This window comes from Siphateles boraxobius, unplaced genomic scaffold (genome assembly GCF_051911475.1).
Source record: "Siphateles boraxobius isolate OS27281-9 unplaced genomic scaffold, OSU_SipBor_1 16, whole genome shotgun sequence".
In the NCBI taxonomy this organism is placed as follows: Eukaryota; Metazoa; Chordata; class Actinopteri; order Cypriniformes; family Leuciscidae; genus Siphateles; species Siphateles boraxobius.
This window is the reverse complement of record NW_027508766.1, coordinates 9891747-9918129: the sequence shown is the minus strand read 5'-3', so window position 1 is coordinate 9918129 and position 26383 is coordinate 9891747. Positions and strand designations below refer to the sequence as shown.

Genomic DNA, 26383 nt, shown 5'->3' with positions numbered 1-26383 from the left:
ACCGGATCCGCGCGAGCTGCGCAGACCATACGCGCCACAACTGAATTGAGTCCGCCTGGCGGTTGTGGACCGGATCCGCGCGAGCTGCGCAGACCGGACGCGCGGGCGCCACCCCACATAAACCCGCTGACAAGAGTGGAAGACTGCAGGCTGCACCGTCTCTGCTAATTGGTAAGTGCATTATACACGTATAATTTAGTAAGTACATTATAAAAGTAAACTGGTGGTGATGTCATATTAGTCTGTTACATGATTATATTAAAAATAAAAGTTTACAAACGTTTACACTGACATTCTGACAACCTGAGACGTGTCAGATAAGCTGCGTAGTAGCAGGCGGTTAGCTGGTAGTATAGGTTATTTTAAACATCCACAACTAATGTGAACATTTGCTTTAAGGCTGAATGGGTGATATTTGCTTATTATTCTCCAAAATTGCTGAATATCGTGACCATTGTGTGTTAGCTGCAAAATCGTATAACGTTAGCCTACCCACTAACGTTACCAGTGGTGACCGCTGCTAGCAACTGCAACAATAACAAATTAATGACTTCTCACGTCCAAATACATTAAACTAGTTCGACGTCAGTATCATATCAATTCTCACTGTATTATACCGGCTATAGAGTGCGACATATATGTGATATGTCGATATGTTAGCTATCAAACTACCTGCAAATTACTGTTGCTTGCCTCCAGTTCGTGTTGCAAAATGGATGAACCATATTAACGTTACCCACGTCTTCTAAGCCACTGCGATGTGCCTCTTTTATTAATTTGTTAAACAAGCTGTTTGTGAAATAGCCTAAAGCGGTTTTTAATTTCCATTGACGACTGATTATTGCAGTGTTCGGACATACTATTTATAGGCTGTTAATAACTTTAATTATTTAATAACCCCAACGCCTGTGAAGAGACGACTCAAAGCCGGCGATATGTTATGCCATAAATTAATACTTGATTAACTAACTGTATTTTTCTATGTACATTTCCGAAATGCAATTTCTGTAAAGCTGCTTTGAGACAATGTGTATTGTGAAAAGCGCTATACAAATAAATTTGAATTGAATTGAATTGAATTGAATTGAATTATAGGCCTATAATTCATTGTATAGTCAATCTAACGTTAAATGTTTTTAGATAATTTTCAGCCCAAGCAAGCTTCTATATAATATTATTATCCTCCGAGCGTGTCTATGCTGTGATGCGCAGTTAAATTATTGCGTGGCAAATTAATAATAATAGCCTATCAATTTAACAATAAAAGTAGGCCTTCCCTAATAATAATAATACAGTCATACTAATAATAATTTAATGCATAAATTGGAAATGCTAAATCCTCTAAAGGCGATCTAGACACGGCAGGCAAAAACATTTTCTCTCATTAGGTTCAAAATTATTTTTTCATTGTGTTCACATATTAGATGGAGAAATAATTACAGAGGGATTTATGGATATCTACTTTTGTTATCCTGTAAATCAAAATATACTGTCTATGAATATGTTGCCTATACCTCTCTATCATTTATCAATCTTTTACTTCTCACTAATTTAGTCTCTTGTTTCCACAGGTGGGAATGCTGGCCTTCATTGGTGGAAGAGATACCAAAAACATCATAACCAACCAAGGCTATTATGGCTCGTAAGTATTATATATAGATGCCTTTCACTTTACTTAATCACCACTCTCTCATTCATTCACTCACTACTCTATGAAGGTAAAAGAGTATCAACACTCTAGAGCACGTAGATGTGAATTTGAGAACTTGAACAATAAATATTCATACTTGTACGTGAACATTTACACTCACAGCTCCAATGTGAAAACCTGTCAAATTAAAATCTGAAGTTGAATGTTGAAATTTGCACTCGCAGACAAAAGTCACAAACCTGTATTCTGAATTTGAAGCTGCAGACAAGCAGTCACAAATGTGTAAAATGCCATTCACAGAAATACAATGACAGACACAAACTTGTAATATATATTTGCATTTAATCGCAGTACAACCTCAATTAGGCACTTGCAACTTCTCAAATCTGTCACTGCAATTTCAATTTCAAACTTCGTGGGGGGGGGGGGGGGGGGGGGGGGGGTTTCTCCCTCCCATAGAAAACGCTTAATGAGGCTTAATGGACCAACAGTTATAAAAAATAAAACACAATTCGTTATAAATTATTAATAAAAAACAGGCAGCAGGTTTATTTGCTCTGAACACAAATTTGCTTTCTTTAGTCATATTCTGTGCTCATCGGCTTTTCTGTTGATTGCATTATTAGTATGGTGTTTACTGAGTTTGATAATATCATTTATTTATTTAAATATCAGTCTAATGCATTAAGTCATGTTAGCATTTCAGAGCGTCCCCCTTTCTCTCTTACTGCCACTGAGTTGCAGGTGCACAAGTTAGTTTTGCAACTTGCACGAAAAGAGTAGCAAAATTCAAGGCGCGAAATTTGAAATTGCAGTGACAGATTTGAGAAGTTGCAAGTGCCTAATTGAGCTTCTACTGCGATTAAATGCAAATATATATTACAAGTTTGTGCGTGTCATATTTCTGTGAATGGCATTTTACACATTTGTGACTGCTTGTCTGCAGCTTAAAATTCAGAATACAGGTTTGTGACTTTTGTCTGCGAGTGCAAATTTCAACATTCAACTTCAGATTTTAATTTGACAGGTTTTCACATTGGAGCTGTGAGTGTAAATGTTCACGTACAAGTATGAATATTTATTGTACAAGTTTTCAAATTCACATCTACATGCTCTTTAGTGTTGATACTCTTTTACCTTAATACTACTCATTCTACACCACTTTAGTCATATTTATTATTATTTATTTGTGCAAGCATTGTACTATAATGTCATGTAATAAAGAATCTTTGAATATTGGATCTAATATTTACTCTTTGTTTCTTTGCTTTGTTGTCCTTTTTGTAAGTCTTACAGGAGCAGTGAGGAAGAATCGCATGTCTGACAAAGCCACAGACACCGAGATAAACCAGTATAACATCAGGTGGTTTAATCTGGCATGCGACCGTGGGGGTGGCCGCCGTGCCCGGTCACACCCAACTAATGAGCAATAAATGTGATTAAAATAAAAAAAGTTTTTTGAAAATTACAAATTGTCTGGGTGTTTGTGCCTTAATTGTCTGATAGCCTAAATATGAATCACAGACCAGGGCCAGATGAGCCCCAGATGTAAAATATGAGTCACGGATCTGGGCCAGATCTGCACCACATGTCATGGCATTAATAACTGTACTGGGCCAGTGCTGGCCCAGATCTATCTCTGATCCGTAATTCCAACCTGTTCCGGTATTGGGCCGTTGGAAAGAATGACCCCGGCCCAGGTCCGTTTAGCGGATCTGCGCCAAATGCTAATGAAGACCTGGCCCAAATCTGGCCCAAATACATTTTGCTGTCTGGGTTCATTTTGACCACGAACTGTGCCTTGTCCCTTTAATTCAGCGTTTGCAGCGCAGCAAAAATAGACTTGGTGGGGAAACGATCGCTGCACTGCTGTATCCGCACCGCAACTGGAACGGATCGGCGGACTGCATCTGCGTGCAGTGTAAAAGCTCTAACCTGTTAACATGGGTACGGAAAAAAATACGCACCGCATACGCACTGCAAATGGAGTATGTGTGAAACGGGCGTGAGGCTGCTACTGCTGGAGATGATTCGGGAGAGGTCTGTGCCCCTTTACCGATCAGAGCGCGTGCTGACATGGAATAAAGCCTTGTTTAAACTCGACGCGTCAGCACGAGCGCGAAGGTGCGCGCGGCAAAAAATGACGCGTTGGGTGCGCAAGACCGGCAAGACTCCATTTCACTTGCCTGTGTACACGGCTTCTTTTGTAACACCGCGCGGCGCCACAACCGAGGATGAACGACTTCAAGCCGAATCTCCCTGAGCATGCACGTCTCACCGCACCGGCACTCAGTTTGCGCGTCTAAATTGCAAAGTTTTTTTTTTTTTTAAAGGGTTTGTTTACTGTGTGTGATTCATTTAAAGTGAAGCACATTCACTTCTAGTTATCTTCTTCCTCCATTCTGCAATGTTTCGGTCTCCCACACGTGGTGGCGAGCTGTACCGCCGGAAACGGTGCAAAAAATAAATAAATAAATAAATAAAGAAGTGTCGACGCAAAAATATGGCGTCGGATCGTCGACGCCATCGACGCGCCGCTACAGCACTAATTTACATGTATTTTGACATAGCCTATGCAACCCCAAACACCAAACCCTAAAACTTATTTAAGGATTTTTTTTCCATAGAACTTCCGATAAAAAAAAATGATTTTACATTTTTTGTTAATATTCAGTCTATCTGAATATTATGTCTATTGCAAAATCCAACATATTGAGCACCGTACCCTCAGAAATATTTTTCAGCGAAAAAGGTTGTCGTGCAGGTGGCCTGTTCATTTCAATAAGCAAAGCAGGTGGTGAGATCCTGCTCGGCCATTTAAACAAATGCACAAAACTTTGTTGTGATTTTTCTTTCAGTAAGCAATAAAATTGTTTGATTTTTTTCTCAAAAGCATGCAGGGGAGGATGAACAGACACATTAGAAGGTTGAATCCATATGGAAATTTGGTTACCTAGGTGAACCTGCCCCTATTAGTGAAAACAGAAACCTGAGAAGACTATTATGAACTGGGCTTTGCTTTAGCTCGGCACAAAGCTAAGAGAGACCAAGCACCGAATCCCACACGGGTAGCCTGGTTAAATTAAGATTAATATCAAGCAGAAACAAGACAGTACCAAATTTGGTTTGAAATTAGGTAAATATTGGGGAACAAAAAATGTCAAGAGAGACACTTTCAGGTTAGGTTAGCATGTTGATATCAATTTATCAAGTAAAACATTAGCAGGCTGTTCTTGTAGTTTTGAAATCACACAGAGTATTTGTACATTTGTTAATAACAGAAGTAAAAGTAGTTAGCAACATAAAGCATGTCTGAACATAAAGAGGTCAACATAAGGAACCAGCTTGTGGCAGCATGCTTGTACTGGTTAGGATCACTGCGAAATCAAGCCTATAGCTAAATGTTTATTAATTACCTGTGTTCACAACAATCTATATTATTACAGCTCCCTTTATGAAGCATAGACTTTATTCAAGTGAAAGAAAGTTAAACGTTTTGCTGAAAAATGCACAATACATAATCTTCCAGCCTAGGGTTAAAGCATTATTAACAATGATTTGGAACAAATAAGTGTAATTTAATGGAAAACTCCTTAGCTCCTGTGTATTTAATGGACCTTCTATCGCCCTACAATCCATCGCGTTCTTTAAGATCACTAAATTCAAGGCTTCTGGTCATTCAAATTTGCTGTCCCAGTTTAAAACTAGATTAAAGACGCATCTCTTTATCTCTTTAGCCCCGCATTCACATAATGCTTACCTTTTATACTACTGTTGAATCAGATCAAATGCATTAATATAATGAACAGCAGCTATGCTAATTATTTCCCATCTAAAGGTAAATGGTGTTCGTCAGCTCCAGTTTGTATCCAGCCTCTCACGGAGACTTCAGATACCCCAACACCTGCGATGAGATGACAAAACGCCGGCGATATATTATGCCCTAAATTAATACATGATTAACTAACTGTATTTTACTTTGTACATTTCTGAAATGCACTTTCTGTAAAGCTGCTTTGAAACAATATGTATTGTGAAAAGCGCTATACAAATAAATTTGAATTGAATTGAAAACTATGTGAGTGGCATGGCAGGATTTTGAACAGCCTTGGAATCCTAGCTGGGCACCACAGACAGACACCAAGTACCGCTGCCAGTGTGCGTACAGTCAAATAAAACAATGTGTTCGAATTAAGGATGCGGTATGAGACCTCCTTTAGAGTGACAGAGTTTGGCAATTAAAGAGTAGCCAAAATAAGGGTATCTTTCCCATTCTCAACACCAATAACGAACCAAAAAAACTACAAATGCAGCGAAAGCCAAATTATGTGAAACAGAAATGATTCATTAATTGCCTAGCTGGGTCTTCAGGCTATGCAGTCACCTCACCTCCCAATCAGAGTCGTTCGATCTTTTTTCACGTCACAGCCCCATAGACTGAAGCTATGCAGTCTGTACCGGAAACAGAAATGATTCGTTCACCTCTCGAGTCTTCGGGTCTGAGTCGTTCGTTCATCACGAGTTATGGAAAATAACCATCATGCCAAAAAAATCATAAATGTACGCAATTTGAGACTGGAAACACATCACGAAACTTTAAGAGAAAAAAATATATATTACTATGGGAATTATTACTAATTATTGGGAATGATTAACTAATTTCTGTATCCAATACGGTCGTGATAATAGAACGAACGACTTGAGAGGTGAACTAATAATTTCCGTTTCCTGTACAGAACCTATGGGATGTTGCACGATCAACACAAAATAAAAGAATCACTCTCTGAGACAACTCATTGTTTCAGAGTCATATTAATGATTTGTTCAAAATTAATGAATCGTTCATGATAAACCCATCACTAACTGACACTTAAAGCACACAAAGAACAGTGATGTTAATGCTAACCAAACAACTAATGAATGCATCTTTAAAAATGAAAATTCTGAAAGGCTTTTAGTCTGTACAACAAGCACCAATAACTGGAAGGATGTTACACAATACCTGTTCTTGAATATTTCAGATTAAACCCTCCATATCATCCTGTCTTTATTCTTAAAGTTGTATTGCTTTCAGACAAACCATCAGCATGTAACCACTGGACACCTCAAGGTATTGTGTAGGAGGACATCGGCCTAGCTGACATTGATGGGGTAACTCAAGCAGTCCGACAGGCTGAGGTAGACGCCTTCATCTGAAACCTGAGATCAGTGGTCAGTCAACCAAGCTCTCTGTAGGTTGTCAGTTTGCCACAACACATACAGTCGAATGTGGGCTGTTAAATACATTAGTGTACATGTATACACACACGCAGCCCAAATAATGGCTTATTTGTTACTTTGGAGGTAAATAATACCCGGAGAAACTTTTACCATTCCCATTCATATCAATGCTAGCTGCTCAGCTGATACAATTTGAACTCTGCCATCTTCGCTCAAGGGCCATAAATATATCGATCGCCAGTAGACATGTGCCGGTATTCGGTAATGCGATAAATCGCGGTAATGAATATCCACGATATTGTTATCGCGGGGACTTCGAAATACCGTGAAAAATAATAGATCCGAATTTAGATTTTTAGAACGCGCATCAGCTTATTTTCCATCAACCGCTTAAAAAACAATGCGTATATGCTGCGCAAAACACGTGCGCACTTTGATGTAAACAATCCCCACATCACATGTATAAGCACTGTGTGAATGCAGTGTGCTAATGTAGTCTAATGTAAACAATCCTCACATGGAAAAGAAGCACGGCGGAAGGAGGAACGCTGCCGACTATTTATCCCCCGCATGGCTGCCAACTCTCACGCATTCAGCAGCTTGAGACTCACGCAATTAACACTTTCACACGGTCTCGCGCCACACATCCATTTTCTCACGCAGAGAAAAATCGCGGAGCAAAGAGGACACTGACACCGACAGACTAGACAGAGCAGGTTACTTTTGATATGAAAAAAATATCAGCTCTCAGGTTTTATAACGAAATTCAGACAATAAATACTGTTTTGGTGCTTGTAAATGACGTGACAGATCGCGCGCCTCAGTTCAAGTAAACAGATCATCTGTTACTTTTTATTAAAGATACAGTACAACCCACCGAAAGGTATACGTACTTTCGATCAATCAGTGTTTTTCAACCACGGAAAGAGGTCAATAACACTGCAGGAGAACAATTATGTCACAGAACGTTACATTTACCTCAGGAAAGCAATTTAATGTTAGTTGACTATAAGAAAATAGCTATAGAGAGGAGTATTTTGCTAAATATGTGCACTATATTACATATTTTAATATATGTTTACTTGTCATTATATAATTGTTATTATAATGAAAATTACGGCATATTACATTTTTATATTTATATTATTATATTTATATTGTATGCATTATATTTAATTTCTCTCTGTATGTTTACAGCATTATGTGAGATATATTTTTTCTTGAGAAAAAATTAAATGCAGGCTATCTACTGTAGCCTACCTAATATTTATCCAAATGAGTCAATATTGAATCAAGATTGAAATTAAATCCAAGAATTTTATTGAAATCATGAAAATTGTGTTAAGCAATAATACAAACAGTAGCCTCAGTAACTGTACCATGTAAACATTATAACATGTTGTCACTAAAAAATAAAATTAATGTTTTGACAATCACAATTACACATTGTGATGCAAGTTTTTTTTAGATACCCCCAATCCGTCTGTTTCTCTTGTGCAATTAAAATTTCGTGATAATACCGTATACCGTGATAAAAGCTCAATCAATTAATCGCAGCATGAAAATTTGATACCGGCACATGCCTAATCGCCAGCTATTTGTATTTTCTTAGAATATAAAACGAAAGCTGTGAGGGGAATTACAGTGTGTTCAATTGATTATATGGTTGTTTAACAACATACCATTTGTTCAACTGACAAAACATCTTTCTGAATAAAACTTTCAGTAGACGAAAACTCTACAAAAGTTCTAAGTTGTAAAAATTAAATGATCTCCAGAACCTTTATACAGTGTGCACCATTATAAAGACACTAGGTATATCCCTTACAGCCTCTTTTTCACCAGTGTTGAATTCAATATGGCATCTAACCTGACTAAGGTCTATAGTCCACAAAAGACCAGCAACTTCATGACTAGGGTTAAAACGTATAAAGAAAGATCTCAAACAAGGCAGATTTGCATAAATGTTGGGCACTCAATTGAGCAAAGTTGTACGTTCCTCAGACCTGCCTGTTCCTGTCCCAAACCTTCAGCTCAGTATTCATCAAAGCTACCCTTCACTGCATTCCATTGAGCGCTGAACTTTAGAAGTCAGTGTAGGGGAGATCAGAGGAGGGTTCATTCCCTGAATACATTTCCTCACTTCAACCAAACCTGCTGGAATCTTGTTATAAAATGTAAATGGCTAATGATCGACTCAGTTGCTCTTTCAACCATTTTTAAGATTTGGCAGGAAGAGTAAGAGTATGAGGTTCTGATATTGCTCCCGTCTACATGATCTCCATCATTAACAGCCATCAAAACCACGAATTAGAGCAGGTATCATCAAGCACAGGAGTTCCCTTTTTAGTGTAGATCTGATGGCACAAATTCAAATTTACAATGCCACTATCCTGTATGGGCTACAACAGAAACCTAATTGAATTGTTTTATGAAACATTTTTTTGCAATTGTAGCTTAGGTTTGTCCAGTATGTACATTATATTAGTGCTGGAATATACTGCCCAACTTTTAAAATCTGAACATATTTTTAAACACTAGGCATCATACTTTTGTCGACTTTTTAAATGGTTATAGACAAAAACTGGGCATTATACACTAAATTACTACTACTAAATACACTACCAGACTTTCAAGTCGTTCCAAACACAACAAACTCACACAGAAACATGCACCTTGTTTCTAGGAGATGCATGGCAAATGAAAACAATATGCGTTTTGAAATCTGCCCAAGATGTTTAATATCCTCCAACTGAATGGAATCAAAGTCTTGAGCTAAAAAAAAACCTGAGTCCGTACCGTTCATACACTATGGCCTGGTTTCACAGACAGGGCTTAGATTAAGCCAGGATTAGGCCATAGTTTAATAAGGACATTAAAGTAGATTTTATAAACATGCCTAAGCAAGAAAACCATTGCTGGTGTGCATCTTGAGACAAAACAATGCCACTGACATATTAGATTTGTCAGAGCAAGTTGCTTTCAGTGAAAACAGCTAAAACATGCATTTTAGTCTGGGACTAGTAAAACTTAAGCCTTGTCTGTGAAACCGGGGGTAAGAGTTTTTCTGTGAAATCTGAAATCTGCCCAAAATCTGTTGACTTGTCCAGACTGTAAATCGGGGCAAAAAATTATGCATAAGTCGTGCAGAGAATTCCAGCCTTTAAAAATACTGCAATCAGACATACATAAGTGATGCTCGGTATATGATACATTTCAACAAACAGACTGTAACTGTGCATGTTAACATATTAGGGAAAGCAAGTCAACTGTGGCTCAGTCTGATAGAAAACAGTCATTTGACTTATGTTAACTTCACTGTCAAATGGCACAGTTATGTGAAGACTCAGAGTAAACCATATTTACAAAAATGAATGTCACTTGCAAATGTGGGTATGTCATGCGTCACGAAGAACAAAAAGACCTCTGTGAAACAACTGGCACATTGAGAATGTAGGAGTTCTTCTTCTGCACCCACTAATCCCAGCTGCATCTTTGCTCAGAGTGCGTTTTCTCTCGTCACCAGACAAGATCTTAACGCTGCTACTGGTGAATCGATCTACCTTCATTTTGATGAAAAATGTCTGATGGAAAGTGAAGATAAGTCATCTTATCCAAACAGAGAAACCTCTAAGATATACCTAAGATGGAACAACTGAGCGATGTAGTCATCACTTTTATAAATGGATAGAAAACTGATGTCTCGGCCACTTACATGTATGATGAAATTAATAATAAAGACCCCCATTTGTCTCGTTCTGACATTTTAAAAATGGAATTTAATTATACAACCTGGTGGAAATAATGTGGACATCTTCTATGCGATGAAAATGTTTTAAATGGGAAACAAACTTTAAACTGAGGAAGAAGATGAAATACAGCCAACATTATATTACATTATATGTTCAACATGTAAAGATGAACCAGTAGATGGATGGGTAAAGCATTTCTCGACCTCCTATTTAAAGAAATCAATTCAAAACTCTAAAACAGACTAAGGGCCCTTTCACACCTACCTTGTTTGGTCCGGACTATTGGACTTTTCAGTTTTGTCCGAATCAAAATTACAGGTGTGAAACCTACCCCGGACCACGGTCCAGACAAACAGATGAAATTTGGTCCGGCGAAAAGAGGTAGTCTCGGTCCGGATCAAACTGAACAAAGGTTTGGTTCATTTCTAGTGTGAAAGCATTTCTGTATGGTTCGGACTTTCAGACCTTTTACAGCAAATTCCGGTGGATCCCACATAGCCGAAAAAGCAGAAGGTGGCAGGAAAAATGAGCCGTGGTAGCACATGGGGAGAGGAGGAAACGAGGTTTTTAATTAAAGTAGCATGGTCTGATGACATCAGACCATTCCTCCTCCTTTCCTAACGGCGACGATAAAATGTTCGCACGACGAGGACGTTCATTTGGCGAATTTGAACCGAATTGACAACATGCTGACGTCAGATGCACGTCCATTTACAAACCAATCAATGTCAAGATGCAGCCCAGATAGATGATGACGACAGGACGCAAGTATGTCACATAAAGTTATTTAGTGCGCTCGCATAATTGCTGTGTGAAACCAAACCAAAACTTTCTGAAAGTATAAAATGTATCAAAACGTGAAATTTGGTTCGGACCTTGGTGCGGACTTTCAGGTGTGAAAACGCCCTAAAATAAAGTCACTGTGTTAAGCCCAATTTATACTTCTGCGTCGAACTTACGCCGTAGCTACGCCGTAGGCTGTGCGTAGCGCACGTACCCTCTGGCGTACCCTGACGTGCACCTCTCCAAAAATGTAACAACGCGTCTATTCTACGCGGACGCAAGCGCTGTGATTGGTCTGCTCAAACCGCTTCCTCGGGTTTGACATGCTCCCTCTGCGTGCGTCAACGCGGACAACGACGCAGAAGTATAAATTAAAACCAAAGCGTAGGCTACGGCGTAGAGGCTCCGCAAGGATCCGACGCAGAAGTAAAAATCAGCCTTTAGGCAGCCACCATAGGCCGTGTTTACACTGTCAGGGAAATGTGACCCAATTCCGATTTTTTGCTCACATGTGACACAGATCGGATGTGTTCTATGACAGTATAAACAGGAAAAAAACGCATGCATTCGGATATTTCAAAATCGGTTTCAGGACTCGTTCACATGTGGAAATAAATCAGATATAAATCAGATATTTGCCAATGCGACTGTCATGTAAACTGGCGGATCGGATTTTCTGAGGCATTAGCCAACATCTCCGCAGTTTAATGACGAGAGAAACACCGACGTGCATCTGCGAAACGTCGTGCCGTCGTAGGAGAGGTGTGTGGACACTCGTTGACAACATATCAAAGGTTGGCTTGCTCACTATGCCATAGACCCACTGCTCCTCTTTAAAGCCCGACACGATCTCATAAAAGTGTGTATCAATAGCACTAATTTTATTTCTCGTGCATTTACGCCAAAAATAATTTTCGCATGCATATGGTACGCATTTATAGCGTGTAATACGCACGCACTCCACACACCCCTAATCCTACGCAAGGGGTTTACAGTGCGTATCATGCACGCAAAAAAAAAATTTTGGCGTATAAATGGTACGAGAAATAAAATGGTATACATGCACTTAATGAGATCGTGTTGCATGTTCCCAGCAGTCCTGAGAGCTCTTTCGCACACAATAACTGAAGCACATGTGCAGGCAGCAATGATGTGGCCCTTTTCATCCTCGTCCACTTCAAAATCATGCTGATGTTTGGCTAACTTCGCATATATCGCACAGCTAGCATCAAGCATATTTCGCGTTCGTCCATCTGTGCAAAAAACTGCTGGACGATGTTTCAGATAGTATGTCAAGTGTAAACACATTGGAAATGGGTCACAATTGAAAGAACGTGTAAACAGGCGGTCAAAAAAATCGGATATAGGCAACAAATCAGAATTGGGCATCAGGACCTGCAGTGTAAACGAGGCCATAGTCTCAGGGCAATGAACTTGAAGTGCTGAGAGCTCTCTGGGATGCAGTAAACCTGATCCTTTGTTTATCTATTTTACTGGAATGTTTCTAGCTAAATAAGAGAAACTTCAACTGACCAGGTGTTCCTCTTCATCCAGTGTTTTGGACCTGATTTTACAAAAGCAGTTTAAGTCTGTGACCCAGTGCTAGCCATGTAGAGACAGCCAACCTAAACAAGCAATTCACGTCACACGGTTTGATACATCACAAAGGTGTTTTTTTTCTTCATTTTGCAATTACTTTCTCAGAAGCAAAGGGGAAAGCCTGAAAGCAATGCACTGATACTACTGACCAAAGAAAGCTATATTCACGGAGGTTGTGAGAAGCCCTTTCGTGGAAAACTGTGAAAGCTGTGAACACAAAACACAAAGCTGTGAACACAAAACTACAAAAAAGCAAAGCAATACTCCATAAAACGGTCAATAACACCTTTTACTTTTGCTGTTGCAAATATTGCAATCATTAAATGAATGAGGAAATAACAAGAGGAAGTTCCCACCGGACTTTGATCGTCTAGATAATTAATTCCTAATTAATATATAAACACGAAGTCTAGACAACATCCGCAGCAAAAAGTCATACTGGAGTGTCTTGAATACGGTCAAACAAGCCAATGTGATGGTTCCTGATTGGATACGACCAGTTAACAACAACAAAAGACCTGGACCTCCTGCCTCTCGATTTTAATTGCCTTGTACCCGAGTCTATTCCTCAAATATAATCCTCCTTGAGGCTAGCAGGACAAAAAAAGGGTGCATTTTTATGAGAAAATGCTTTAACTGAAGGTACATTTACTGCTTATGATGGAAAATGACTGATTTTAAGTAAAAATGTACATTCTATTCCACCAAGAGAAAGAACAAACATGAAGTTGATGAGGCATCAAATGCAGGTGACTAAATCACTGCATGGAAATAAAGGTCACTAGCATTCTGAGTGCAAACAACTGGAACAATTTTCACTAGGAAGTCATAAAGAAAATTACACGTTTTACTTTGAGGAGATAAAAAACAGCATTTACTCTTAAGGAAGGATTACTAGAGAGAATAATTTGATATCCAATAATATCAAATTATTATTGGAATGAGTAACTCAAATTGATAACCGTCCCGAATGATGACTAATTTAAACACAGGATTGTATTTCTGTCTGCATTTTTTTCAACAATATAAGTAACAAATTATGACTTATGAATCAATATATATATATATATATATATATATATATATATATATATATATATATATATATTTATATATTTATATATTAAGCAGCACAATCGTTTTCAACATTGTTCATAATAGGAGCACCAAATCAGCACATTAGAATGATTTCTGAATGATCATGTAAAAACCAGCCTAAAAAGACATGGTAACCCATCCACAATATAGTGTGAGATTCTCTGCTAGAGATGTTTGGTAGGCTTGGAGAGATGGTAAAGGGGGTAGATTAGAATAGCAAACAATTCTAACCAAGCAGCAAAGTGGAAGTAATTTCCTCTGTATAAACAGGCGGCAGTGTGGATTTTACAGCCGGAGAGAGAGAGAGAGAGAGAGAGAGAGATGTAGGTGACAGTTCCCTTCACCATGAACTGAGCTTTGATCCCAATGTGGAAAGCTTCCTCAGCAAGTTGCAAATTGAGGAGGCTTCTGTCATATGTCCGCAAAGGCCTGAATGTAGAAAATGTCTTAAAACCTGCAAGTACTTCCTTTTTTTCTGCAAAAGGAGATATTTTGAAAAACTAGTAAATTATTTTTGAATCCATCTAGCCTATCCTTTTTAACTAGTTGTAGCTGTTTTATTTTGTAACAAGTAATCAGAAACCAAGCCTGCTGTTGCTAACAAATGCATGATGGTACAAAACAAATAGAACAGGATAAATATTTAATGAGGGACACAATGTGCATATAGAACATCCTATTGTTTTCAAATTGACAGGAACATGTATGTTCACATGGGTAGAAACTGAAATTCACTTTCAAACCTCATCTCGTTTGAAACGCCACATTGCCACCCACGAACAGCACTCAGCTTCAAAGAAAATATCTAGCCATCTTGCTTTTAACAATAAGAATCCCTCTGGAAAGCGAGCATAAAGGCAGACAGGGATCTCACATTCTTTAATATGGTCTTTCATTTTGTCATTTGTGAAAGCAGGCTTTAGAAGACTTTCATCTTGAAACACTCCCCTCTTTAAACAACTGGGACTACCTCCAAAAGATGTCTCGGCATCACAAAGCCTTCTTCCATTCATAGTCTCGGAGCAGAACAGAACAGTTTACACCCTGTGGATGTGCCGATTTTCCTCTGGATTGGCCCCTTACAAAATGTACTAATCAAAAGTTTAATGTGGTCTAAGAGGTCACAGACTTCTTGAGGAGTGGAATAGGAGAGGGATGCAATCCAACAAAGAAGAATTTAAAAATTGTCTGCTGTTGAAATGATGGGTGAATGCATCCAGTAAATTATATTTGAGAGGGGAAAGGGCTCCCTTGTTTCAGATCAGAGGTTTCATTTTTGATCGTGATAATATTTGTAGGTCACTGACAATCCTTTTCACTAGAGCATAATAATGTCTTTGTGAGAGTCTCTTGCAGACTGTACATGGCAATGATGCCAACCTGGAAGAATGATCATGCCAACACTGCACACACAATGAACAAGTTAGTTCAGTGTATTTTTGGACTAAAAGCTCTCTCTTGGACCTTCATGAAAAGCTGCACTATAAAAAAATTAAATGATATTGCCAGGTTATTTGGTTATTTTAAAGTTTAAATAGTTTTCTTTATTCAGGGCATTTCTGTTACATATCATGTTGTTTAGTAAATCCCATTATTTTAGTGTCACATGAGTAACCCTGATGGAGTTTTATCTTTGTTTGTATGACGCGATGCACTGTCTCGTCTTGGTTTGTGTATAGTCCCGGTTTATTGTGTCGCTTAAGTTGAACTTTAATACATCAAGTAGCCCATTATGGTGGTTTTCAGTATCTTTTAAGGTGCAAAGCAGATTTTGGTAGTACAATTACATTTCCCTGGATAACGACTGACATGACGATAAATTCAGTAGTGAAAGAATGATAAGAATTTCAGTAAATGGCTGTTCGAGAACTCAAACTACCAACGAGCAGCTTTAAGACATCCGTCGGTTATAGTGAGGTTATCATGAAAATCAGTTCAAACTTCCTGAAATCTGCACAGGAAAAGGGATTATCGCAATTACTTACTTCCTGTCAAGCGACCTGAGGACTGCATCTAAAGAGTTTTGAAATTTGCTGGACTTCATGAATACAGGGAAATGTATTTATACTAGGTGATACCGGGGAGTGTTGTTACAATCACTTTAACCAAATTGTCAAATGTCTGTGTGTTTTATTACTGTAACACAAACCATCTGGCCTTAAGTTGTAACATCAGCACTCACTTGACATTCATTTATACAGTTTAGGGTCGTAGATTTTAAAACTACTTTATTTAACAAACAAATATAGTAACATTATATCAAACTTTAAGACACAAAAACACAGTTACATACCTTGAACAATTACCCTGCTCTCCACTACTGAAACTCAATTATGAGAACTACAAACCTAAACTTATCATTTAGCAGACAACTTAAATCACATACACCTAAATAAATAAACAAAACTTAAACGCCTGGTGTAGCGGGAAAAATCAAGAACGCATGGTTCCTGACACAAAGGTTAGCTGCAAAAACTCTATTTACATCATTTATCAAACGTTGTGTAAAAACAAATTGGGTTCACTGAGTAGTCTCAACACACAGCATCTGAAGAAAATTATTTCCCCCACAAAAGATCTAACCCTGTTAACCATTAAAATTATATTGTAATCTCTTATCTTGACAAGCAACAAGACTCGTGCGACATGCACTTACTTCAATCGCCCATAGTATTCCCAACGTTGGTCCTGGAGTTTACATTCAGTGTTTTTATACCACTGCCACGATTAATTTATATTTATAAATATACTCATAATTTTAACTTAAGACAAAGTTTATCAGCTTAACATATCCCACAGAAAAACACAAGTGTTTGCACTTTGCAGACCTGTAGCTGCTGGATCAGGTTTCGCACGCGCCCTGAAGTGAGCGATAATGTTTAGTTTATAAGTATGCGGTAAGCGGGTTTTTAAAAAAGGAACAATGAATTAGCCTACCTTTTTTTCAAAGAAGTTTGTTTATACGTCCCTCTCCCGTCCGTGGTAAAAGTCCCAGTGAAGTGTCCTCCTGTCCTCTTCGCTCATGCGCACAAGAGCGTGCTTCACCCGAGCGCACAATACATGTTCCCTGACGTGAGAGCGTGACGTGCAAATAACTGAGTACACAAAGGCAGGTGTTCCTCTTACTGCTTACTATCCTCCTGGGTCCCAGGAATATACTTTTGTACACTGTAGTGGACATTACATTTTAGTGAATGTCTCTGACACCATACATGTCCCAGTTTTAAGTCTGGATGTTATGTAGGCCTAAAGAGCACAAATGCTTAAAAGTTTCACATGACAACAACTTCTCCTTGGTCTTTAAAAATGACTGAAATGAAATTAGTGATCAAATTTAGCACTAAAATCTGACTAGTTTTCAAATTATTTGTTATAAATCAACATCAAAATGTTATGGGTTTCTAATCAAAATATTATTCGTATTTGTAGAGGACATCTGGAATCATGGTTATCAGGCATTTTGGGAGGAACAACAAGTGAATTATAAATTTTAAATCAATATTCCTATGACATATTAGATATTATTATGAAAATGTTACCAATTATTACTCCTATTATTACATGTATTTCGTCATGTTGCCCCAAGAACACTAATATGCAAATTAGATACAGTGGATATTGTATTGAATGGGACAACCCATTTATGGCCATTTGTTGAATAAAGTAAAAATGTAGGCCTATATCAATTCATTCCATTATATATTTCATAACATAGTTGAGAATCATCTTTATAAAAAGTTTGGTTAAAAAAATCCTGAAACCTAAAAATTGACTGGTGAATGAAAAAACCCCTTGTTTTTGCCTTAGCATGAAAAATGTCATGCCTAATGACATGAAAAAATACGTATGAAAAAAAGAGTATTTTTCTGCGTCTCAGGATGATATCAGCAGGGTCACTGAAAGTCACCCAATTGTGACTATAATAACACCAAATTATTATAATTTTTTTATAGGCTACTTTAAGTTCAAATGTAATGCTAATTCTATAGATAGAGATTTATGGGGCATTTTCACTTTTCTCAAGTCAGGCCAACAATAGGCTATAAATGAACTTTGCAAAGTGGTGACTTTTATCTTGGTTTATGTTGAGTCTTCAATAAGATTCAACACTTAACCTGAATGTTCTTACTTCTGTTCTAATTACCTTTCTGACTGTACTGAACTCATTCATAAACATTCTGAGAGTTTATTATTATTATTATTATTAATATTAATCGAATTTGGAGCTAAATAAGGAACCAAGCAGAACACATGTATATGGAAATAAAGTTGTGGTCAAAGGATGTGCACCTTGCAGAAGCTGCAAAATGTTAATATTTGATCTAAATTACAGGCATCATAGTTTGTTATTTTTTATTTAGTACTGTCAAGCTATTTGAGAACATAGTAGCTGAATTTATAAAAGTGACCCCATTCAAAAATTGACAAACACATTATTCTTAATACTTGTGTCATTACCTCCATGACCATTATTTTAGTTTGTTTGTTTTGTGGTGTGGCTGATCATTGAGGATTGAGGTGGGATGTATGGCTTCAGAGAGTAAAGGTTAGGTTAGGGTCTATGCCATTACAGCAGTTTAATCCAGTTTCGTAGAGGTAATTCTGTAGCTTATTGCTCTTTATTAACCCAATACTGTATATTTAGTCTGTTTTAATGTCTATGTTTGTTATTATTCAAAGTTTATGAGAACATTTGCTGAAATGGGCTCATCATGCTTCTCATTGGGGAAAGTGAATTAAGAAACACTTATTCAGGGCTGACCTCTAGTGGTTACTTACCGGTAGTTCGGTATGGAGTCAAAATACAAAATGTAAAAATTCATAATTTAGATATAACCACACCCTACCCCTAAACTTAAAAAATCTGTTAAATTTATGGTGAAAAAAAACTGGCAGGTGTGGTTGGCAGAAATTTACCGTAAAAAAATACGGTAGCAACATTTCAGGTTTTACAGACTTTAGCTAAATTTACGGTAAAAAACCCTATTTCATTATCTAATGTAATGCTAATTTACCGATCTATTGAAATACTATGTTTTTTTACAGTCTTTTACCGTAAAAAATATTTTTTTTTTACAGTGTACCCACAAGTTATCCCTGAAATCAAAGGGAAATGATAGATAAATAACACTGACGTAGTAGCACATAATCCTGCTTGTGAGCCTAGTTGACACAAACTATCAACCTTTTTTTTTTACACTGTAAACTTGTCCTTCAAATCTGATTGGTTGATCAGAATGTTGATCCAGGATCAACAAAGAGTTTATCCAGGGGAATGTTGCATTTGGTGATATCGGGTTCTGTGAAACAGCTAGCCTTAAATGTCTTACAAAACTCTGCCATCATTGTATCTTTCTCATTTTAAGTCAAATGCTGAATATTCACAGCATAAATGTTTTTCCAACGATACTTTCCTATAGCCATTTAGCACAGACTGTAAATAGTATAGGCCAATGTTTAACCTACTTTTCATACTGTCTGTATGTATAAAAAAAAGTATAGCCTAGTTGTCTGAAGTATGTTTCAGTGAATGTTAAATATCTTGCATACTTTAAGTTGAACTGAATAACAACTGATTAAAATAGGTAAAATTCAAATTTAAAAACTCTCCAAATCCAGCCAATAATAAACCAGTCTGACCAGTATGATTCTTTTCCATTCCATTCCTTCTTATAGTTGACAACTCTCTGAAAAATCCTCAGAACTCTTTCTAGACCATTCAAACTCAAAAGGAAATGTTGGTTAGAACATTTACAGGTGGGATTAAATAAGTTAACAGAAGAACATTCACCCTAAAAACTGCTGCGACTCGTAGCCTATAGTTGAGTAGTAATGTCAGCTCGCCAGTGGGTCAGACTCAACCCCATGATCACGATGACACAGCAGAGATCAGGCATGAGGGGGCCTTTCATTCACACCACTGTTTCCACAATGCAACATTGTTTTGAAACTTCCACGCAGTCAGTCAGTCACACCTCTAAACCTCTGGATGTGCACTTCTCATTGGTTTAGTTTAGCCTCTCCATACACCCCTCTCCACCACCATTTCCGCCTTCATATTTTTGTTTCCGCGATAGAGTGAGTTGCAGGAATTATCATTAATACAACAGCGATATCTTTTTCATTTTAACATCAGCAAGAAGATTTTTAACGCTGCAGACTGCAGTCATGTCAGACCGTAGTTCTTTCGACACTAATGTTGTGACTTTGACGAGATTTCTGCTTGAAGAGGGCAGAAAAGCCAAAGGCACAGGCGAGCTGACAACTCTTCTGAACGCGATGTGCACGGCTGTAAAAGCCATCTCGAGCGCTGTCAGGAAAGCCGGGATCGCGCACCTGTGAGTATTCTAATGCACACCTTTGACATAATTGATTGGGACTCCTCCAAAGTGTTTGAGTTGCAAAAACATTAGTTGCAAAAACGAATGCTGTTTAAAAACAGTGTCCATCTCTTGTTTACTATTCCCACAAGGTGAATGTGTTTTCACCAAGTAGCTAGCCTACAACATGTTCCTGGATCAGCATTTCAATCAACCAATCAGATTTGAGGGACAAGTTTAAACTGTCTTTAAAATATTACTATTAAATCCTAATTTAATCATGACAAACTATATATCGTGGAAAGATCTAAGACTACAAATTATGTATGAAAAGTAATATGAATTTATGACAAGAGTGCGCCTCAAAAAATCGACGTCATTACAGGAGTTTCTGACCTTTGTCACAAAAAGTCGACGCACACACTTTTAATAATTGAAACTTTGGTTTTTAATGCTTAAAGTTCATAATAAAACATAATCTAGTATTTGTCAATAAAAAGAGATAAAATTATATTTTAAAAAGTAAAGTAAGAAGTCCTCTAAAAAGTATAATATATATTATATAATTTTTTATTATTATTATTATATCACATATTTTAGTAGTTATCATAAATTAGGTATCATGTGAAAGCTTACGAACTCAGAATTCATCCTGTGAAAACCGTTTTGAAATAGGACGTTGCGTCACCATAGAAACGGTATTTTTTATTAGGCTTTTGGGCATCTCTTTCATAATTTATTATCAAAACCTTTTCTAATTATGACAAAACACATTGTCAGAAAGGTCTGAGTTTCAAGGTTCCATATTTAGTGACAGAAGTGATATTTGGATAGAAATGTATTAATTTGTTATGGCAGAATGCATACAATTAAATTCAATGGAATTCAATGGCACCCGGTGGCTATTTTTGTTATAACGCCTAAACAAAATCTCATGGGAACTTCAATTTTTGTGATATCAACTTTAAATTTGGAACACAACTTGGTTAGATTTTATAGAATTTTATAGTAAAAATATTTTGTAAAATATTTATTTTATATTAAAACAAATATATTAATAAAGTATATTTTATTTACTGTAAATTATAACTTCCATAACTTTTTCATATTTTAATTTTTGGAAGTGCTTTCACTTCAGTAATAATCTGCTGATTGTTTTCTTTAAAACAAGACCACACTTAGGTCTGTATTCCAAAGCATTTTTGAATTACAACCATTTAAGTTTGTATAGGGGTGGTGATGGCGTAGTGGATAAAGACACATGCCTTTGATGTGAGAGACCCGGGTTCGAATTCACTGTAAGACACCAATGTGTCCTTGAACAAGACAGTTAACCCCTAGTTGCTCCAGAGGATTGCGACCTCTGAAATATATAGCAATTGTAAGTCGCTTTGGATAAAAGCGTCAGCTAAATGAATAAATGTAAATGTAACTGTATAGTGCATTTTAATGTCAATTATCAAAAGGGCGGGTGACAGTTAAGGGGTTAATACAATTAAGTACTTAGTAATGTATATTAAACAACATGTAGCCTACTTACTTTGGGGTTAAGAATAGGAGTTGTTTTATGGTTATTTGCTTGTAATAATAATGCTTAATTAAATGTTCTAACATTTTTAAGGACCAAGTGTAACAAGGGCACTGTAAAATAGTGTTACCAAAGCTTATATTTTAGAAAATTTATATTTTTTGCATTGTGAAATTTTTTTAAATGCATTTTCTTGCCATTTTTAATACCAGATGCTCATTATTGGAATGCAATAAATAATAAAAAGTAATTATACATCATAGCATTTGTTGTTCTTTTTTTTCTTTCTTTTTTTTATTCTCAATGCACTTTTTTATATAAAATATATAATTTCTTCATTTCATTTTTGAGTGAAATGTGACCTGAACATTTTCTTAAGTTTTATGCATGTTTATGAAAAATGTGGGGTTTTTTTTGTTGTTTTTTTGCATAGTTGCTCATTCAGACAGCAATATCATGCTAGTTTATTGTCGTCGTCCCCCCCCCCCCCCCCCCCCCAAATGAAAAATGAAATTGAGCAATTTATATCACAAATTAGTTTATTATTCAGTATCCATTACATAGATTATGTATGCAGTATCACATGAGCAAACTGTACCGTTGTACTGGAAGGGTGATTTTGTTTTATAAAACACATCCATAAAGCATTGAGAATACCTAAAAACTCATTTCAGTCCCTCTGATATGATTGAACTCATGACTTTGAAATATTTCTGGCAGGTATGGCATTGCTGGAAGTACCAATGTGACAGGTGATCAGGTTAAGAAGCTGGACATCCTTTCCAATGACCTCGTCATAAACATGATCAAATCCTCATTCACCTCATGTGTACTGGTCACTGAGGAACATGACACTGCAATCATTGTGGAGCCAGATAGACGGGTAAGGTACTGTGTTTGCCAAAACATAGCCAATGGAATGGAAAAGTGTGAGTGTCCAAATAAACTTGCCTTTCCTGGGCAGAAAATGAAGACCTAGTCACTTGAATGATTTCAGCTGCTAGGTAGAGATGCAAGCTTATATATCATAACCTGTATTATTGACCAGAAACCCATCCTGAATCTAATCTGACATTCAAGAATATGAAACTGAGATACACGTGCAAAGACGTATTAGCCTATCAATTGAGTTTGCATAGGAAACCTGGAAATTCAGGGAATTTTAAAAAGGCATTTCCCAGTCCTGGATATTAGTTGTGTGTGTGTGTGTGTGTGTGTGTGTGTGTGTGTGTGTGTGTGTGTGTGTGTGTGTGTGTGTGTGTGTGTGTGTGTGTGTGTGTGTGTGTGTGTGTGTGTGTGTGTGTGTGTGTGTGCGTGCGTGCGTGCGTGCGTGCGTGCGTGCGTGCGTGCGTGCGTGCGTGCGTGTGTGCATGTGTGTGCATGTGTGGTTTTAAAGATGAGTGAGGATTTCATATTATAGAGCTACATCATTAATTGGCTGTAATGTAAGTCAAGATGCACCACTTCTTCAGTAATATTTATTTAACCAAAGCTTCTTGCATGTGTTCAAGGGTAAATATGTGGTTTGCTTTGACCCTCTTGATGGTTCATCCAACATTGACTGCCTTGCTTCGATCGGGACCATCTTTGCCATCTACAAAAAGGTATGACTGGATATATTTAATAGACTTGCAAGAATGCAAGCAGCCCATGACAGTCCATGTTCCACCCTAGTATCTGAACACACTTTAATGACTGCTCTGTTCACAGTGCACAGACAGCGAGCCGTCTGAGAAAGATGCCCTGCAGTCTGGTAGAAACATAGTGGCTGCTGGATATGCACTATACGGCAGTGCCACCATGATTGTCCTCTCCACTGGACAGGGAGTGAACTGCTTCATGTTAGATCCAGTGAGTCTGTTTTGCTTACACTATTTTTTACTTATCACTTTTGGGAAAATTTACCAGTGAATCAGTTGGTTTCACAGTTTATTCAGTCTGCACAAAGCAAGCTAAGAATGTGTAGCTATGTGTAGTTAATCATTTGTAGCTGGAAAAGATATGATTCATATCATTAGCTAGGAGACATAATTTGATATAATTTCTCTTAGAAGAAAGGTTTCTATAGAACCATAAAGTGTTCTGTCTATGTGGTACCTTTTAGGGGTTCCCGTCATGTGATACTTTTCTGGATTTAGTTTTAATTAATTAATTTTTATTTATTTTTTTATCAAATTGTATGAATTAAACAGCTCGTAAACATACTTTATAACTAGAAAAAATGTAAGACATTTATTACTCTAATACTGTACTTTTTTTCACTGAGGACAAATCTAAGTTATTTTCTGTGATAATTGACCACAGATGCTCTCCAAAGACAATAAGTTGTAAATAACACATGCATCAATGCATTTAAATGTCAGGCTATTGGAGAGTTCATTCTGGTGGACAGAGATGTGAAGATGAAGAAGAAGGGGAAGATCTACAGTCTGAATGAAGGTTATGCCCTTTATTTCGATCCTGCCGTCACAGAGTACCTACGGAAGAAAAAGTTCCCGGAGGTTCAGTATGCATTTTCTTCCCCCAAAAATATATTTTTTATAATATACATTTCCCTTAAAATAATAAAAGCTCAACAAACTTATACATTTCAAATACACCTCCAGCTATAAAGGACACACATGGAGTATAACTGTAAAACTGTGTTCAGGATGGCAGTGCGCCCTATGGTGCCCGTTATGTAGGTTCAATGGTGGCAGATGTGCATCGGACGCTTGTTTATGGAGGAATCTTCCTTTACCCTGCAAATGTGAAGAGCCCCAAAGGAAAGGTACTTCATCTAAACATTGTGTACAAGTTCATGTGACCTTGTTTAAACGTAGACGCCGTCACGCCAATAAATCAACTGTTGAGCAATTTTCTTTCTGAACTACATTTAAACACTTGTAACCTGAATACAGTCATATATTCAGATATGCTTTCATATATTCAGATGAATATAACCATATATTCGGTAATACTGTAGAGGAGTCACTTGATAGAATAAATAGGATTATTTATTTTTCATAAAATTGTCTTAATTGTTACTTGATAAAGTCTTATTCAGCAGCCCAAAGAAAAGCATTTGGACACCCAAGTTGCACTTAAAAATGCCTGAATGCATTAGCACCTTCTAAGAAAGGTTAGAACTGCTAGATCTGAACTAACATCACTTTTCTGAGACATTTTGCAGTTAGTTTTAACTAACTGGTCCCAATTAATTCCTCTCAAGTTCATTCAGAGTAACCACAGGTGCAATGATCTACCATGTTTGACAAAATGTAGCAATGTAAATGTAATGTAATGTTTAATTAATTTAATGACATTCATATATTCACTTAAGAGTGTCCAGATAGTTTTGCGGACACTGTTCTATTTAATGAAATACTTAAATGAAGTGAAGACATGGAAAGCATTTATGACCTTTGCTCCAGTTCTTTTGTTCCGTGCAGGCGTTTCAATGTTTATTCTCTCTATCCGTAAGACCTGGAATAGGATCCATTACATTATAGATACTTGTGTAAAAACCTTTGTGCCTTGCTGTTACCTCACAGTATCATAATTCAAATACCTTAGTGAGAAAGCTTTTAATGCTTCACTCACCTGTGTCTTCACAGTATCATACATTGAATTATGAAACTTCCCAGTATCATAATTCAAATACCTTAGTGAGAAAGCTTTTAATGCACACTCACCTGTGTCTGCTACAGCTGCTTTTAAAGCATATAGAGGGAGCTGTAGGAATAGGAGGAAGCCCTAACTAAATAATGTAGCTGGGACTTGTAGAGACTTGTAAAACTCTTTCACCCTCTTCAGCTCAGACTTCTCTATGAGTGCAACCCCATGGCCTTCATCATGGAGCAGGCCGGAGGAATGGCCACCACAGGGACCACCAACATCCTGGACATCCAGCCCGAGAACATCCATCAGCGGGTACCTGTGGTGATGGGCTCCCCTGATGATGTCCAAGAGTACATCTCCATCTTTCAGAAACACCATAAATGAAGACCAATAGTCAGAGAGACTCGGAATAATAAAGAAGATATATAATACTTGACACTCCAGAATGAGAGACCAAAATATATTCTTACTTTCAAAATACTTCAGTAATTTAGATCTAATTCCCTAGAACCAAATGTTTTTTATACACTTTATACCTCCAAAAAATAAATATAAGAAGTATTTTAGAGAACAAGGACTAAGCAGTGAATTTTTTTTTTTTGCGAAAAACTTTAGAGCAAAACATTTTATTTTAGAGTTCTGCCCTAGACAATCTCTGTGGATGTTTTTGGCAGCTGGAATTGTTGTCAAGCAAAAAGACAGAAGCAAGTTCATGAGGATGATTTAAATTTAAATTGATCTAATTTCTTTCTGTACAGATCAAAATATATTGTGCCTTCATTGCACCCTATTGAGGGAAGCTGTGAATAAAGCTCTTGGCAAAACAAAAGAC

At 37.2% G+C, this 26383-nt stretch overlaps 2 protein-coding genes and 1 long non-coding RNA gene across 5 annotated transcripts in view; 2 read left to right on the top strand and 1 right to left on the bottom strand.

The window, feature by feature from the left end:
- Window positions 1-17172, bottom strand: part of kank1a (KN motif and ankyrin repeat domains 1a) — a 63314-nt gene extending 46142 nt beyond the window's left edge. For 2 of the 3 annotated variants that reach the window (XM_077231540.1, XM_077231541.1), the window contains exon 1: window positions 17041-17139. The gene's annotated coding sequence lies outside the window, so the exon portion shown is untranslated. Of the gene's footprint in view, window positions 1-17040 lie in introns of all 3 variants that reach the window. The other variant, XM_077231537.1, reaches the window with a different exon arrangement.
- LOC143739231 (uncharacterized) lies at window positions 53-3123 on the top strand. The gene is made up of 3 exons (XR_013204152.1): window positions 53-171; window positions 1572-1642; window positions 2948-3123. It is a non-coding gene; the product is annotated as an uncharacterized LOC143739231 (long non-coding RNA).
- A 2888-nt stretch (window positions 17173-20060) lies between the features above and the next one.
- On the top strand, window positions 20061-26380 carry fbp1a (fructose-1,6-bisphosphatase 1a). The gene is made up of 7 exons (XM_077231533.1): window positions 20061-20441; window positions 22672-22834; window positions 23463-23555; window positions 23662-23802; window positions 24315-24452; window positions 24602-24721; window positions 25747-26380. Exons 1-7 carry the CDS (start codon window positions 20272-20274, stop codon window positions 25933-25935), a joined length of 1014 nt encoding a protein of 337 aa, XP_077087648.1. The 5' UTR covers window positions 20061-20271; the 3' UTR covers window positions 25936-26380.
- Window positions 26381-26383: the final 3 nt, after the last annotated feature.